This window comes from Bombina bombina, chromosome 1 (genome assembly GCF_027579735.1).
Source record: "Bombina bombina isolate aBomBom1 chromosome 1, aBomBom1.pri, whole genome shotgun sequence".
NCBI classification, from domain to species: domain Eukaryota; kingdom Metazoa; phylum Chordata; class Amphibia; order Anura; family Bombinatoridae; genus Bombina; species Bombina bombina.
Genome location: NC_069499.1, coordinates 54,895,006 through 54,906,775, shown reverse-complemented (window position 1 = coordinate 54,906,775; position 11,770 = coordinate 54,895,006). Strand labels below are relative to the sequence as shown.

General features: G+C 43.9%; 1 protein-coding gene across 5 annotated transcripts in view; it reads left to right on the top strand.

Annotated features, from left to right (window-relative positions):
• The first annotated feature begins 6,525 nt into the window (after nucleotides 1–6,525).
• Nucleotides 6,526–11,770, top strand: part of ADCK1 (aarF domain containing kinase 1) — a 137,882-nt gene continuing 132,637 nt past the window's right edge. For 2 of the 5 annotated variants that reach the window (XM_053697358.1, XM_053697354.1), the window contains exons 1-4: nucleotides 6,698–6,949; nucleotides 7,681–7,785; nucleotides 8,614–8,758; nucleotides 10,994–11,077. In XM_053697358.1, coding sequence (XP_053553333.1) covers nucleotides 8,615–8,758; nucleotides 10,994–11,077 — 228 coding nt within the window. In that variant the 5' untranslated portion in view covers nucleotides 6,698–6,949; nucleotides 7,681–7,785; nucleotide 8,614. Of the gene's footprint in view, nucleotides 6,663–6,697; nucleotides 6,950–7,680; nucleotides 7,786–8,613; nucleotides 8,759–10,993; nucleotides 11,078–11,770 lie in introns of those variants that run through there. The other 3 variants (XM_053697355.1, XM_053697356.1, XM_053697357.1) reach the window with 3 other exon arrangements.

Sequence of the window (11,770 nt, the reverse complement as noted above, 5' to 3'; positions counted from 1 at the left end):
GAAAAGTTTTTAATAAACTTTCTATAGTAATTGGCGAACCCCAAAAAACGTTGAATAGACCGAAGACCAACTGGGCGAGGCCACTGCAGAACTGCAGATAACTTGTCAGGATCCATGGAGAACTCTGCAATGGAGATAACATAACCTAGGAAGGTTACTTGAGTCTGATGGAACTCACATTTCTCAAGTTTACAAAACAGGCCATTCTCGCGTAGTCTCTGAAGAACCTGTGTAACATCAGAACGATGAGCCTCAAGTGTGGGTGAGTGTATAAGGATGTCGTCTAAGTACACCACAACACACTGTTGCAAAATATCTCGTAGGACATCATTAATGAATTCCTGGAAAACAGCAGGAGCATTACATAGTCCAATGGGCATTACAAGATACTCATAATGCCCGCTCCTGGTGTTAAACGCTGTTTTCCATTTGTGGCCCTCCTTGATCCTAACGAGATTGTACGCTCCTCTCAAATCAAGTTTAGTAAAGACCGTAGCTCCCTTGAGGCGGTCAAAGAGTTCCGTAATGAGCGGAATAGGGTAAGCCTTCTTAATGGTAAGACGATTAAGACCGCTATAATCGATGCATGGTCTTAACTCGCCACCCTTTTTCTTCACAAAGAAGAAGCCAGCCCCTGCAGGAGAGCAGGATTTGCGGATGATCCCCCGCGACAGAACATCGGCAACATACTCCTCCATAGCACAATTCTCTGCAACAGGCAGAGGGTAAACCCGGCCCCGAGGAGGAATGGCTCCGGGTTGCAGGTCTATGGCACAATCGTAAGACCGGTAAGGAGGCAACGTACTGGCATGCATCTTGTCAAAAACGTCTAGGAACTCTCGGTACTCCTCTAGCAACTAAGATACCGGAGAAGTGCACAAGACTTTAACTGGTTTCCGAAGACAAGTGGAAATACATTGCGGGGACCACGACAACATTTCGGACCTGCGCCAGTCGAGACTGGGATTGTGCTTTTGGAGCCAGGGATAACCCAGAACAACCGGAAAATGCAGAGAGTTTATCACCTGGAACTGGAGGGTTTCAAAATGGAGAGCCCCAACAGCCATAGACAACGGAGCAGTCTCGTGAGTAACAAGTGCGGGCTGAAGGGGCCTGCCATCAATGGCCTCAATAGCAAGCGGAACGGACCGAAGCAAAACAGGAATGGAGTGCTTTGATACAAAAGCACTGTCAATGAAATAGCACCGGAGTCAACAAGAGCCTGGGTGACTATGGAGAAGTTCACCCAGGAAAGGACAACTGTGACCAAAGGTTTCTCCTTAAGCGGTTCCGGGGACGAGGATAAACCACCCAAGGTCTGCCCCCCGATAGGACCTTAGGTGTGAGCGTTTCCCGGCCGTGTAGGACAAGACTTCAAAAGGTGGCCCTGTAACCCACAATAGAGGCAGAGCCCCTCCATCCTCCTTAAGGCCCTCTCCGCCGCAGAGAGACGCATGAATCCCAACTGCATCGGCTCAGCAGTACCTGGTGACTCGGGACCAGGAGGCATGGGAGGAGAGGGAGGCATGGGTGGGAACGAACACGTAGGAGACAACGGAACAGGAGGCTTCCGCAAGCGCTCCTTGAAAGAGGGCCTCTCTCTGTGTCTGATATCAATTAGGATCAAAAAAGACACCAATGCCTCGAGATCCTCTGGTAAATCTCTGGCAGCAACTTTGTCTTTAATCGAATCAAAGAGCCCATGGAAGAAGGCGGCAACAAGGGCTTCCTTGTTCGAACCAACCTCTGCGGCAAGCGTACGGAACTCAATAGCATACTGAGCAACAGATCTTGTACCTTGCTGAATGGACATGAGTCGTTTAGCAGCAGAGGAGGAGCGAGCCCGGAACATCAAATACCCTTCGAAAGGAGGCTACAAATTCAGGGTAATTTGAAATCACAGGTTTATTAGTCTCCCACAAGGGATTAGCCCAGGCGAGAGCTCTGTCAGAGAGTAACAAGATGAGAAATCCCACCTTAGCTCTATCAGAGGGAAACGCCTGAGGTAACATCTCAAAGTAAATGCCCACCTGGTTCAAAAACCCTCTTCACTGAATAGGATCGCCTCCATATCGCTGAGGTAGAGGTGCAGAACTGGACATGCTCCTGGTAGGACTAGGTGCAGCAGCGGAAACAGGAGCAGCCATAACTTGTGGGACACTTTGGTCCAAATGTGCAGTGCGAGTCAGCAGGGTTTGCAGGGCTAGTGCAAATTGATCCAAGCGGTGATCCTGTTTATCCACCCTGGAAATGATGGCAGGTAAAGGTGGATTATTAGCACCATCAGGATTCATGGCCTTTGCGTAATGTCAGGATGCCAGGAATCAGACTGAGAGGAGAAGTGCAAAAAATAATCACACCTTTATTAAAAACAAAAAATAATAAAAAGTCGACAAGTCAAATAACAGGCCAGGAGTCAAAACCAGAGCTGGTAGTCAGACAAGCCGAGTCAGGAGCCAAAGCGAATAGTCAGACGAGCCAGAATCAGGAACAAGGAAAACAGCAGAGTCAGGAACAAGCCAGGGATCAGGAACCAGAAAGGACGTCAGACAGCCAGGTAATACACAGGAACTCTCACAAACAAGTCTGAGACAACGCAAAGGCAAAGCATACTGAACAGAGGCCCTTTAAATAATAAGTGATGACATCACAATTCTTAGACTGCATCCTGTCTCACACAGATGATGCACACCAGTCTGGCCATAAAAGGAAGTGCAGGAAATGAGCAGCATCCCCCACAATGCACCAAGTCAGCAAGAGAGGTGAGTAAAATGGCTGCCAGCAGCACATGGCAAACAGGGAAAAAACCCTGACACTCCCTTCCCCTCTCCCTTCCCTCCCTTCCCCTCTCTCTTCCCTCCCTTCCCTCCCTCCCTTCCCCCCTCCTATCCCTCCCTTCCCCCTTCTTCCCTCCCTTCCCCCCTCCCTTCCCCCCCTCCCTTCCCTCCCTCCCTCCCTTCCCCCCCTCCTTCCCCCTCCCCTCTTCCTCCCTTCCCTCCCTACTTTCCCTCCCTTCCCCTCTCTCTTCCCTCCCTCCCCCTCCCTTCCCTCCCTCCTTCCCTTCCCCCCTCCCTTCCCTCCCTCCCCTCCCTTCCCTCCTTCCCCTTCCCTCCCTTCCCTCCCTTCCCACCTATCCCTCCCTTATTTCTTTCCCTCCCTGCCTTCTTTCTCTCAACTTCCTCCCTTGCTCCCTTCTTTCACTACTTTCTTTCCCTTCCTTCTTTCCCTCCCCCCTTTTCTCCTCTCCTTCCCCACTTTTCTCTCTCTCTTTCTCCTTCCCTTCCTCCCTTCTTTGCTTTCCCTCCCTTTTCTCCCCGGCCCTTCTTTTCTCTCCCTTCTCTCAGGGATAAAATGGTATGACATACATGCAATTCAACCCATCTGTATGCAAGTGTTTTGCTAGCCCATTTTCTTTTGAATTGTTATGAAAAAACAAAAACAAAAATCATTTACACAATGACCCAAAAAAATATTAAGGGTAAAAAGGCCTAAAACCTTTGAGGGGCGGAGTAAAATTTTGAGTGCCAGCACAAAATCTAAATACACCACTGGTTAAGGCCCAGAGATCTGAAACGTTTTGTTCTTGCAGGATCGTCAGTACTGAGAGATCCCTCAAATCATTTCTCATAGACAAATTTTAGCTTGAGAGCTGTTTATGTTACTATGCAGGATTATGTATATGAAGGACAGAAACATAAATGACAATATAATGCTCATAAAATGTCCCTAAGGCAAACCTTTAATCACTGGGCCCCTTGTATTAGGTATTATTTGCATATTGTGGCATCTGAGACTCTTCCACTTTTCAGTAGAAAAACTTAAAGGGTCTGTAAAGTGACCATTAAACTTTCTTGATTCAGATAGAACATGCAGTTTTAAACAACCAGTGTACTTCTATTATCTAATTTTCTCACTTCTCTTGTTATCCTTTGTTGAAAAGCATACCCCAGTAGTCTTAGAAGCAGCAATTCACTACTGGGAGCTAGCTGCTGATTGGTGGCTGCCTCTTGTCACTGGCTCCCATTAGTGGCATTGGTGCTCCTTCAACAAAGAATACCATAAGAGTGAAACAAATTTGATAATAGAAATAAATTAGGAAGTTGTTTAAAAGTGGATGCTCTATCTAAATCTCTTAAATAATATATAATAATAAAATATCTATTTTTGATGAACTGGCAGTTGTGAAATCTCCAACATTTTCAAGATGATACTGAATGTACAATTTACAATCGGTGTAGGTTTAGGGCTGGAGATAAGGTTGCCACCTCAGCCATATTTTCCTCATGAATTACGCATGCTGCAGGGTGTGCAGGAATGAACATGTATTGTGTTTCTGGATAGCATTATTCATATGCACTATTCATGTTCCTCCCTGCACAACCAGCAGCATGTGTAACTCATAACTATCCAGGAAAACATGGCTCAGGTGGCAACACTAGCTGGATAGCAGAGTGGGCGGAGCTAGGGAAAGTTGTTGGGCGTGGTCAATACCCCTGTATCATGCTTGATTAACTCATCAACTGCAAGGTGTCCCTAGATTATTATTTTTTTTAAATTGCTGGCTATGTTTTAACACAGTAACTAGATTTGAACTCCAAAATAGTACTGTTCTATGGGGTCAATGATATAAACTTCCCCTGCTCAAAGTTACTTTTTCTCGCCGACTCTTGCAGGGCTGCCCTGGTGGAATGATCGTAAAAAAGGGACAGTCCCTGCGAGTGGCGAGATGGTTCCTATTAAAAGTAATGGAGCTCGCTGGATAGTGATATTTCGCTCCTTAGAGCGAAGTTAACAGGGGGCGCACTTTAAAAATTAAATCCTGCAGCCAATATAAATCACATTACGCTGCTTTCTGCGTATAGAATCTTTAATTTGCTTATATTTTCATATGCATTTGTTTTTCTATTAGGGTATTAAGTATTTGGATTGTTTTGAGAAAAGCTTGCTACCTTTTAGTTGGCGGAAAAAAAACTGTGAGATCTGCAGTGCGAAAATCTTTATAGAATTACGCTTGGATTAGAGAGACATTTTCCTATACGACCATGGAAAGCCCATATTCAGCCCATTTTATATTTCCAAGTACATACTGTATCTCTGTGTGATTTCTGCACATCCAGTGTACTAAAATTACGATTTACGCTATGCATATTTAATTTGATTTATTCATGTGTAAATTACATACACATTGTACATTTTTGTTAAAATACAATTTTTGGTGAAGAATTTCGTTACGATTTTTGATACACCAATTCATTTTTCCCTGCTTTTTTTTTTTTTTTTTTTTTTGAATGGTCCAAATATTTGTTTTGTATGATGTTTAAAATAATAATTTTATTGTGCACTTTTCATATGAAAATGCAGGATACCAGGGAAATAGGCGAGCATTGTTTAGTAATCTCGCTAGCCCAGAGAGCTTTCAATCATCGACCCCCATCGGGGATTAAAAACTAGAACACCTTACTGGCAGTGTATTCTGTCCAATTGTAAAACAATGTATGATTAAGCAAATAATTTAAAAGGCTAAAATAAAGCTTAGTCAACTAGAATTATTTATTTATTTATTTTGATTAACTGTATTAAAAAAACAAGTTACTGGATATTTAAAGAAAAAACAGTAAAGTCAAAATTAAACTTTAATGATTCAGATAGAGCAAGCAGTTTTAATCAACTTTCCAATTTACTTCTGTTATAAAATTTGCTTTGTTCTCCTGGTATCTTTTATTGAAGAATAAAACTAGGTAGTTTCATAGAAGCTCAGGAGTGTGCACATAGGCTGACCATATTGCCGCTTTAAGAAGGAACACTTATGAAAAATACATATGTCAGGGTTCTTATACAAAACATTTCTTTAAACAGCCCTGACATATGTATTTTTCATATGTGTCCCTTTTTAAAGCGGCAATATGGTCAGCCTATGTGCACGTGTCTTTAGTACTCTATGGCAGCAGTGTTTTGCAACATTGTATAACAAAGCTACTAAAAATGTTGCAAAACACTGCTGCCATAGAGTACTAAAGACACGTGCACACTCCTGAGCTCTTATGAAATGACCTAGTTTTACTCTTCAATAAAAGATACCAGGAGAACAAAGCAAATTTGATAACAGAAGTAAATTGGGAAGTTGTTTAAAATTGCCTGCTCTATCTGAATCATTAAAGTTTAATTTTGACTTTACTATCCCTTTAAAGAGATTTTGGTTTCTCAAATCTCAATCACGCATACTCTAATATGTAATAATAGATTTGTTTTTTACAAGCGCATGTGTTGAGGGGAAAAAGGTTTCCTTCCAATTTAAACAAATAAATAATAATAAATTGCAGCCAATACACGTTTTAAGCATATTTGAAGCAAATGTGTCACCTTTTTCTGTATGATATAGTTTTAAGATAACAAAATTGATGTCTTACTGAAAATTACTGGATTAATGTTTTTCATCACGTCATCATATAAAGTTTATAGTTTTGAGACACCCTATTTTCCCTGTGATCACGCTCTAGCTCCCCTTCAGTTTCCAATTTGGTGTATCCCAGATCCGCCCACTATGTACAATTTTGACCTCGGCACCAAGTAAATGAACTTCAGATATAACTACAATTCCCAGCGTTCCTCCTACCAAAGCGGATTATTCTAATATTAACCGCGGGGGTGCTCACCGGATTAAGGTATGGTGTGACTATGAAAGATTGGAGGGCAGTGTGACAATTAAACGGCGGAGAGCCCATAGGCACTGGGGGGATTTGCAAGTCTGTGTATGACCTACCTCCCCGCTGCTTATACAATAGGGCTGGTTACAATTACATAAGGAAAGCTCCATGACACAGTGACACTGATTGTGAGAAGATTGACACATGGAAGGACAGCAGTAACTATAGGGGGAAGGAATGTGGTGTACTATAAGGGTTGAGACATTCTAGGGTCGCTATGTGGAGGGGCAGTAATGTGACAGCTGGTAATTCATTTGAATGGAACTGACGTTTATGAAGTGTCATATGGGAGCATGCCCCCCCCCCCCTACTAGTTAAAGTGACAATGAACACATTGAGACTCAAATATAAAATGTTAAACACAGTAAAACTTTCATTATTTGTTTTGCTCCCTTTTCATGTAAATGAATATATGCTGTCAGTGTCTCCTACATTTTGAACACATTTTGTCAAGCCCTTTGTTGGAGTATTAGCAAACCTACAATGTTTGAACCCCATACAGTGGGGGAGCTTAAAATATTGCTCGGGAGCTGCAGAGAACTGCTGCTTCTGAACCGATACAGTCACTGAGCCAATCATCAATGGTAGTCATACAGCTTGGTCATGTGCTTACTACTGCTGATTGGCTCAGTAGCTGTATTCTTTCTGAACCAGAGCAGTAGTTTAACTATGTGTTTAACCCCACAAAGGTCCCATTGCTGGCTAGCTGGAGCTACAATTACATGTTCTAACAAATTAGAGCATGCCATTTTTGAACTATACTGGCCCTTTATTATTGAAATTTCAAAATGTTTAATGTTTATGAGTGTTATGATATAAATATATTTATAGACAATAATCAACTTCACTAAGATGACATCTGCCAGTAACAAACTGGTGATAACTATAATTTATAATATGCCAAAACAATTTTCATTGTGAATCATCGTATTTTATTGGTGTTTGAGATCTTAATACTTTTTTTCATTTGCTGCAGAAGGCCCAGTGACTGATAGCAAAAGAAAATACAACATGTGTTTACAGACAGAAAGATAGCGTCTCCCACCTCCATAGAACAACTCCCTGCTGGTCAGCGGTGCAGGTGATCAGAATGTCTCTTATGTTGATTGCATGTATCCTAGGGAGACAAGTGACCCATTACTCAAACAACGCATTAAAGGGACAGGAAATACAAATTAAACTTTCATGACTCACAGCATGCAATTATAAACTATTTACTCCTATTATTTTATTTGCTTTGTTCTCATGTTATCCTTTGTTGAAATGGAGCAGCAATGCACTACTGGGAGCTAGCTGGTGATTGGTGGCTGCACCTAAATCGCTCTTTTCATTTACTCACCCAATGTATTCAGCTAGCTCCCAGTAGTGCATTGCTGTTAATTCAACAAAGGATACTAAGAAAATGAAGCAAAATTAATAACAGAAATAAACTGAAAAGTTGTTGCTCTATGTGAATAAATAAATGAAGATTTTTGAGTTTTATGTCCCTTTTAAGTAGCAATGCACTACTTTGACCTAACATTTGGAGAACCAATGACAAGAGACATATGTGTGTAGCCACCAATCACCAGCTAGCTCCCAGTAGGCCAATGCTGCTCCAGAGCCTACTTAGGTATGCAGTTCAACAAAGGATACCAAGAGAATGAAGTACATTTTATAATATATGTGTAATTTGAATAGTGTATAGAGCCCAGAGGTGACGAGACAGTATTCCGCCATGTCACTACACCATTGGTCAAGGATTCCTATGCAAAAACACACCCCCTCATGTCATCACATTAGAATGTTCGGTCATATATTGTTTGAAGACAATTCCGCTAAATAATGAGTCTGTTTGTGGGTTGTTCTATAATGTGGGTGGCATAGTACGAAGCGCAGCCACTTTCATTTTATTTCTATGCCCCTCTAGGATGGTCATCATGGTAAGGAAGGCTCGACGCATTTTGTCCATTGCCTCTGTTGCTCTCGCCTCATCTGGGGCTGTCCTGTATGGATCTCACTACTGGGACCCCAATGATTTTGGGATGGTGCGGATCGGGAGAGCAGTGCTGGCGGTGAGTGTAGCCTCTGCATTTCACATGATTGTTGAACTGTAGCAGCACTTGTTGTTACGTAACATGAAATCTGAAATCTTTGATCAGTGTTTAAATTTGAATAGTCATAAATCTCATTGCAGTTATCCTTGAAACTGACCCTCCCCTATTAGAGACTTCTCTTGTAAATCAAACCTAACAGCAACTAACTCCTTCACCAGAAACTCCCAAAGTGCAATGGACACTAAACTACTGCCTAGAAACCCCCTTATGCAACCACCACTAGCTAAATCCCCAAGAGCTCTACCTGTGCAATTAATCCTATAACCCCTCATATTGCAGTCAACTGCAAATTGTAACCCCAGCCAACAACTACTTAGAGAAATTGACCCTAACCTATATGTACCCCTAGCTTTAAAGGGATATGAAACCCAATTATTTTCTTTCATGATTCAGATAGATCAAGCAATTTTAAGCATCTTTCTAATTTACTCCTATTATTATTTTTCTTCTTTCTCTTGGTATCTTTATTTGAAAAAGCAGGAATGTGAGCTTAGGAGGCGGCCCATTTTTGGTTCAGCACCCTGGATAGCCATGCTGATTGGTGGCTACATGTATATTATAGGGGTACATTTTTAAAGTTGCTTAAAATTGCATGCTCAATCTGAGTCATTAAAGAAAAAAATGGGTTTCATATCCCTTTAACTGCCCCTTAAAATTAACCACTACATAACATTAAACTACCTAAAATTAACTGCTTCAAAATGTATCCCTGAGATTAACCCTCTCTTAATTGTTAACCTTTTATGATTAAGCATCATTTTAAATGATCACTTGTTAAGTTTAACCACAAATTCCACCACTCCATCCCTCACCCCTCCATACTGTTCCCTCACTTGAGCCTCCCTACTGTACCCTCCCTCGAGCCTCCCTACTGTGCCCTACCTCGCTCCTCCCTACTGTACCCTCCCTCTAGCCGAGCCCCCCTTCTGTGACCTTTCTCGCTCCTCCCTAATATGCCCTCCCTCGTGCCGCCCTACTGTACCCTCCGCCGAGCCCCCCCTACTGTAGCCTCCCTTGCGCCTCTCTGCTGTATCCTCCCTTCCCTCACACCTCCCTTGTGCCTCCCTACTGTTCCCTCCCTTAACGCCTCCCTACTGTTCCTTCCCTCATGCTTCCCTACTGTTCCCTCCCTCATGTCTTACTACAGTGCCTTTCCTTGCACCGCCGTACTGTAACCTCCCTCGCGCCTCCCTATTGTGCCCTCCCTTGCGCCTCCTTACTCTGCCCTCCCTCACACCTCCCTACTGTGCCCTCCCTCACACCTCCCTACTGTGCCCTCCCTCACACCTCCAGACTTTGCCCTCCCTCACACCTCCCTACTGTGCCCTCCCTCACACTTCCCTACTGTGCCCTCCCTCACACCTCCCTACTCTGCCCTCCCTCGCTCCTCCCTACTGTACCCTCCCTCGCTCCTCCCTACTGTACCCTCCCTCGCTCCTCCCTACTGTACCCTCCCTCACAACTTCCTTTTGTGCCCTTACACCTCCCTTCTTTACACTCACTCGCTCCTCCCTACTGTGCCCTCCCTCTTACCTCCCTACTGTGCCCTCCCTCTTACCTCCCTACTGTTCCCTCCCTCACACCTCCCTACAGTTCCCTCCCTCGCACCTCCCTACTACACCCTCCCTCGCACCTCCCTACTGTGCCCTCCCTTGCACCTCCCTACTGTGCCCTCCCTCACAAATCCCTTCTGTGCCCTCACACCTCCCTTCTGTTCCCTCCCCCGTGCCTCTCTCCTGTACCCTTCCTTGCGCTGCCCTACTGTAATCTCCCTCTAGCCTCCCTACTGTGCTCTCCCTCACGCCTCCCTACTGTGCCCTCCCTCACGCCTCCCTACTGTGCCCTCCCTCACGCCTCCCTACTGTGCCCTCCCTCACGCCTCCCTACTGTGACCTCCCTCGCGCCTCCCTACTGTGACCTCCCTCACGCCTCCCTACTGTGACCTCCCTCGCGCCTCCCTACTGTGCCCTCCCTCGCGCCTCCCTACTGTGCCCTCCCTCGCGCCTCCCTACTGTGCCCTCCCTCGCACCTCCCTACTGTGCCCTCCCTCGCACCTCCCTACTGTGCCCTCCTTTGCACCTCCCTACTGTGCCCTCCCTCACAACTCCCTTCTTTGCCCTCACACCTCCCTTCTGTACCCTCCAAAGCGCCTCCCCTCTGTTTCTTTTTTCACGCCTATTCCTTTTCTTACAGACAGCCACCATATCATGTGATTACCTTGCTCAGCTGAGACATATTCCCTCTGGGACTGAAGAATACAATGAAATTAAATCACAGGTATAAATGAGAAAGTGCTTTTTACACCCCAAGGACTCTACAGTTCAAATTTAAGAAGCAAAAATATTAGCACTGTTCTGCGCTATCATTGCTTGAGAGCTTTTATTTTTGTGTTCATAGTACAAGTAATAGTCTTTGAATGAATATATATGTTGGATAGTACAGGTGCGCTAAATCCCTCCCATAATAGACTTCTATGGGGGTGCGCTTAACAACTCATGTTGACTATTGCTTGGGTGCTAAGCTGAGGGTACGCTAAAATCAAACGTTAGAGTTCTTCACTTACTCTTAAACTATAATATTGTATTGCTTTATAAGTTTAAAACACTGCACACATATATACGTACACATACATATATATGTACACATACACACACACACATATACACGCACCGGCCACTTTATTAGGTACACCTGTTCAATTGCTTGGTAACACAAATTGCTAATCAGCCAATCACATTGCAGCAACTCAATGCATTTAGGCATCTAGACGTGGTGAAGACGACTTCCTGAAGTTCAAACCGAGCATCAGAATGGGGAAGAAAGGGGATTTAAGTGACTTTGAATGTGGCATGGTTGTTGTTGCCAGGCTGTCTGGTCTGAGTAATTCAAAAACTGCTGATCTACTGGGATTTTCATGCACAACCATCTCTACAAAGAATGGTCAGAAAAAGAGAAAATATCCAGTTGAGC